We start from the raw sequence: 4,974 nt of genomic DNA, 5'->3' as shown, positions 1-4,974 counted from the left end.
TAACATAACCTTTAACTAACCCCAACACAACCTTTAACTAACCCCAACATAACCTTTAACTAACCCTAACATAACCTTTAACTAACCCTAACACAACCTTTAACTAACCCCAACACAACCTTTAACTAACCTCAACATAACCTTTAACTAACCCTAACACAACCTTTAACTAACCCCAACACAACCTTTAACTAACCTCAACATAACCTTTAACTAACCCCAACATAACCTTTAACTAACCCCAACACAACCTTTAACTAACCCTAACATAACCTTTAACTAACCCCAACACAACCTTTAACTAACCTCAACACAACCTTTAACTAACCCTAACATAACCTTTAACTAACCTCAACATAACCTTTAACTAACCCTAACATAACCTTTAACTAACCTCAACATAACCTTTAACTAACCCCAACACAACCTTTAACTAACCCTAACATAACCTTTAACTAACCCCAACACAACCTTTAACTAACCCCAACATAACCTTTAACTAACCCTAACATAACCTTTAACTAACCCTAACACAACCTTTAACTAACCCCAACACAACCTTTAACTAACCTCAACATAACCTTTAACTAACCCCAACACAACCTTTTAACTAACCCCAACATGACCTTTAACTAACCCTAACACAACCTTTAACTAACCCCAACATAACCTTTAACTAACCCCAACACAACCTTTTAACTAACCCCAACATAACCTTTAACTAACCCCAACATAACCTTTAACTAACCCCAACATAACCTTTAACTAACCCCAACACAACCTTTAACTAACCCCAACATAACCTTTAACTAACCCCAACATTACCTTTAACTAACCCCAACACAACCTTTAACTAACCCCAACACAACCTTTAACTAACCCCAACATAACCTTTAACTAACCCTAACACAACCTTTAACTAACCCCAACATAACCTTTAACTAACCCTAACACAACCTTTAACTAACCCTAACATAACCTTTAACTAACCCTAACACAACCTTTAACTAACCCCAACACAACCTTTTAACTAACCCCAACATAACCTTTAACTAACCCCAACATTACCTTTAACTAACCCTAACACAACCTTTAACTAACCCCAACACAACCTTTAACTAACCCCAACACAACCTTTAACTAACCCTAACACAACCTTTAACTAACCCCAACATTACCTTTAACTAACCCCAACACAACCTTTAACTAACCCCAACATAACCTTTAACTAACCCTAACACAACCTTTAACTAACCCCAACACAACCTTTAACTAACCCCAACACAACCTTTAACTAACCCTAACACAACCTTTAACTAACCCCAACATTACCTTTAACTAACCCCAACATAACCTTTAACTAACCCCAACACAACCTTTAACTAACCCTAACACAACCTTTAACTAACCCCAACATAACCTTTAACTAACCCCAACACAACCTTTTAACTAACCCCAACATAACCTTTAACTAACCCCAACATAACCTTTAACTAACCCCAACATAACCTTTAACTAACCCCAACATAACCTTTAACTAACCCCAACATAACCTTTAACTAACCCTAACACAACCTTTAACTAACCCCAACACAACCTTTAACTAACCCCAACATAACCTTTAACTAACCCCAACACAACCTTTAACTAACCCCAACATAACCTTTAACTAACCCCAACATTACCTTTAACTAACCCCAACACAACCTTTAACTAACCCCAACATAACCTTTAACTAACCCTAACACAACCTTTAACTAACCCCAACATAACCTTTAACTAACCCTAACACAACCTTTAACTAACCCCAACACAACCTTTTAACTAACCCCAACATAACCTTTAACTAACCCCAACATAACCTTTAACTAACCCCAACATTACCTTTAACTAACCCCAACACAACCTTTAACTAACCCCAACACAACCTTTAACTAACCCCAACACAACCTTTAACTAACCCCAACACAACCTTTAACTAACCCCAACACAACCTTTAACTAACCCTAACACAACCTTTAACTAACCCCAACACAACCTTTAACTAACCCCAACACAACCTTTAACTAACCCTAACACAACCTTTAACTAACCCCAACATTACCTTTAACTAACCCCAACACAACCTTTAACTAACCCCAACATAACCTTTAACTAACCCTAACACAACCTTTAACTAACCCCAACACAACCTTTAACTAACCCCAACACAACCTTTAACTAACCCTAACACAACCTTTAACTAACCCCAACATTACCTTTAACTAACCCCAACATAACCTTTAACTAACCCCAACACAACCTTTAACTAACCCCAACACAACCTTTAACTAACCCCAACATAACCTTTAACTAACCCTAACACAACCTTTAACTAACCCCAACATAACCTTTAACTAACCCTAACACAACCTTTAACTAACCCCAACACAACCTTTAACTAACCCCAACACAACCTTTAACTAACCCTAACACAACCTTTAACTAACCCCAACACAACCTTTAACTAACCCCAACACAACCTTTAACTAACCCCAACACAACCTTTTAACTAACCCCAACACAACCTTTAACTAACCCTAACACAACCTTTAACTAACCCCAACATAACCTTTAACTAACCCCAACATAACCTTTAACTAACCCTAACATAACCTTTAACTAACCCCAACACAACCTTTAACTAACCCCAACACAACCTTTAACTAACCCCAACATAACCTTTAACTAACCCTAACATAACCTTTAACTAACCCTAACATAACCTTTAACTAACCCTAACATAACCTTTAACTAACCCCAACATAACCTTTTAACTAACCCCAACATAACCTTTAACTAACCCCAACATAACCTTTTAACTAACCCTAACATAACCTTTAACTAACCCTAACATAACCTTTAACTAACCCTAAATGCCAGTTCAGACCAAAGATCTGCAACGAGACGTTCTAAAACTGGGCAGGTCAGACCAAATACTGTAAAGACTAAAGAGAATTCAGACCGCTGTCACCTCAAAGCTGGACGTTCTGAAACGGTCTCATCTCATCTCTGGTCTGAACTGGCCTTTACATAACATTTCAACTAACCCAAACAGAGGCGTAACGTTTTAACTCTTTTTTGAGTTGCATTTATTCAGTTACTAGGTTGTTTCAAAAGTCACGCCCGAATTCCATGGATCAAATAGGAAAGTGATTTAATAAATACTTCTCAGTTGCACAGTGGGTCATCTCTGGCTATTTGGATCCTTTCCGAATGTCATGACTTCAAGTTTATTTGTTAGGTCACATGACACAAGTGTAACAGAGTCAAATTCTTAGACTTTGGATTCTGACATTACATTGCACCACAAAGCAGACTTCAGATATTGAAGTCTATTCTGAGATATTGAAGTCCATTCAGCTATTGCAGCACAATGCAGACTTTGTACATTAGCTGAATCTAAATGTTGAATCCCCTGCCGGCCTCATCAGATCTACTACTATGCTGACGCCCAGACCAGCCACACCACCTACCCTGACGGCATGGAGGTCCTCCTGTTCCCCAGCTGCCAGACAGGTGAGACTCAGCTCATTCATACTGGACCTTCCCTGGGACGCCATGAGGAACTTCCTTATTTTCTTCCATCGATTACTATGAGCCTGTTCTCCTTTGACCTAAGAAAGTCTCAATCTATACTCTCTTCTCTCCCTCACCCACTCCCCCCACATAACCATTGAACACTATAAAAACACTTAAACATTAAGACAGACATTCATAACAAAATGACGTTTCGCTACTGACGTAACAAGAGCTCCTGTTCCTCGGCCTCCTCTGTGTTGGAGTCCCGGCTGTCTGGCTGTGGTTTCCTCTGTGTTGTGTAACGAGTCCCGGCTGTCTGGCTGTGGTTCCCTCTGTGTTGTATGACGAGTCCTGGCTGTCTGGCTGTGGTTTCCTCTGTGTTGTGTAACGAGTCCCGGCTGTCTGGCTGTGGTTTCCTCTGTGTTGTGTAACGAGTCCTGGCTGTGGTTTCCTCTGTGTTGTGTAACGAGTCCCGGCTGTCTGGCTGTGGTTCCCTCTGTGTTGTGTAACGAGTCCCGGCTGTCTGGCTGTGGTTTCCTCTGTGTTGTGTAACGAGTCCCGGCTGTCTGGCTGTGGTTTCCTCTGTGTTGTGTAACGAGTCCTGGCTGTCTGGCTGTGGTTTCCTCTGTGTTGTGTAACGAGTCCTGGCTGTCTGGCTGTGGTTTCCTCTGTGTTGTGTAACGAGTCCTGGCTGTCTGGCTGTGGTTTCCTCTGCAGAGAAACACTTCCCTGATGGCCGTAAGGAGATCACCTTCCCTGACCAGACGGTCAAGACCCTGTACCCCGACGGGAGGGAGGAGAGCGTGCTGACGGACGGCACCATCATCCTCATGAACACGTACGTCCCCGGGGGGTCAGGGGTCAGGGCTGCTGGGGGTCAGGCTGCTGCTGGGGGGGGGGGGTGTCACTGTGTCTTTACCTACTGATCTCAGCTGTAGACTGTAACATGCTCAGGTAGTAGCTCTGAAGGAATGTGTGGTATATTGACGCCCCCCCCCCTCCCTCTCCTCCAGGGACGGCAGTAAGGAGATCCAGTTCAACACGGGTCAGAAGGAGGTCCACACGGCCCGGTACAAGAGACGGGAGTACCCCGACGGGACCGCGAAGACGGTGTACGCCGATGGGCGCCAGGAGACCCGCTACCCCACCGGACGGGTCAGGGTCAAGGACAGAGACGGCAACGTTGTCATGGACAACAAGCCCTAGTTACGATCGCCATGGGAACCAAGACTGAAGTAGTGTCAAACATTTCTCTTTAGGAGACTCCCTGTGTGTGTGTGTGTGTGTGTGTGTGTGTGTGTGTGTGTGTGTGTGTGTGTGTGTTTTATGAATGTGTTTGAGTTGGGTGCTGTGAGAGTGTAGGTATTTTAATTTGTAAAAATGTCTAATACATATTTATTTTCTTAGAGATTG

General features: G+C 42.4%; 1 protein-coding gene across 1 annotated transcript in view; it reads left to right on the top strand.

Annotated features, from left to right (window-relative positions):
- cpap (centrosome assembly and centriole elongation protein) overlaps positions 1-4,767 on the top strand; it is a gene marked incomplete at both ends in the record, with an annotated part of 16,334 nt that extends 11,567 nt beyond the window's left edge. The window contains 3 exons of the mRNA XM_080537058.1: positions 3,474-3,558; positions 4,279-4,399; positions 4,575-4,767. Of these exons, the coding sequence (XP_080393184.1) occupies positions 3,474-3,558; positions 4,279-4,399; positions 4,575-4,767 (399 nt within the window). The remainder of the gene's footprint in view (positions 1-3,473; positions 3,559-4,278; positions 4,400-4,574) is intronic.
- Positions 4,768-4,974: the final 207 nt, after the last annotated feature.

Source organism: Nansenia antarctica (assembly GCF_963989245.1).
Source record: "Nansenia antarctica genome assembly, chromosome: 7".
NCBI classification, from domain to species: domain Eukaryota; kingdom Metazoa; phylum Chordata; class Actinopteri; order Argentiniformes; family Microstomatidae; genus Nansenia; species Nansenia antarctica.
Note: the sequence above shows the minus strand (reverse complement) of the source record. Positions and strands in the feature narration are given on the sequence as shown.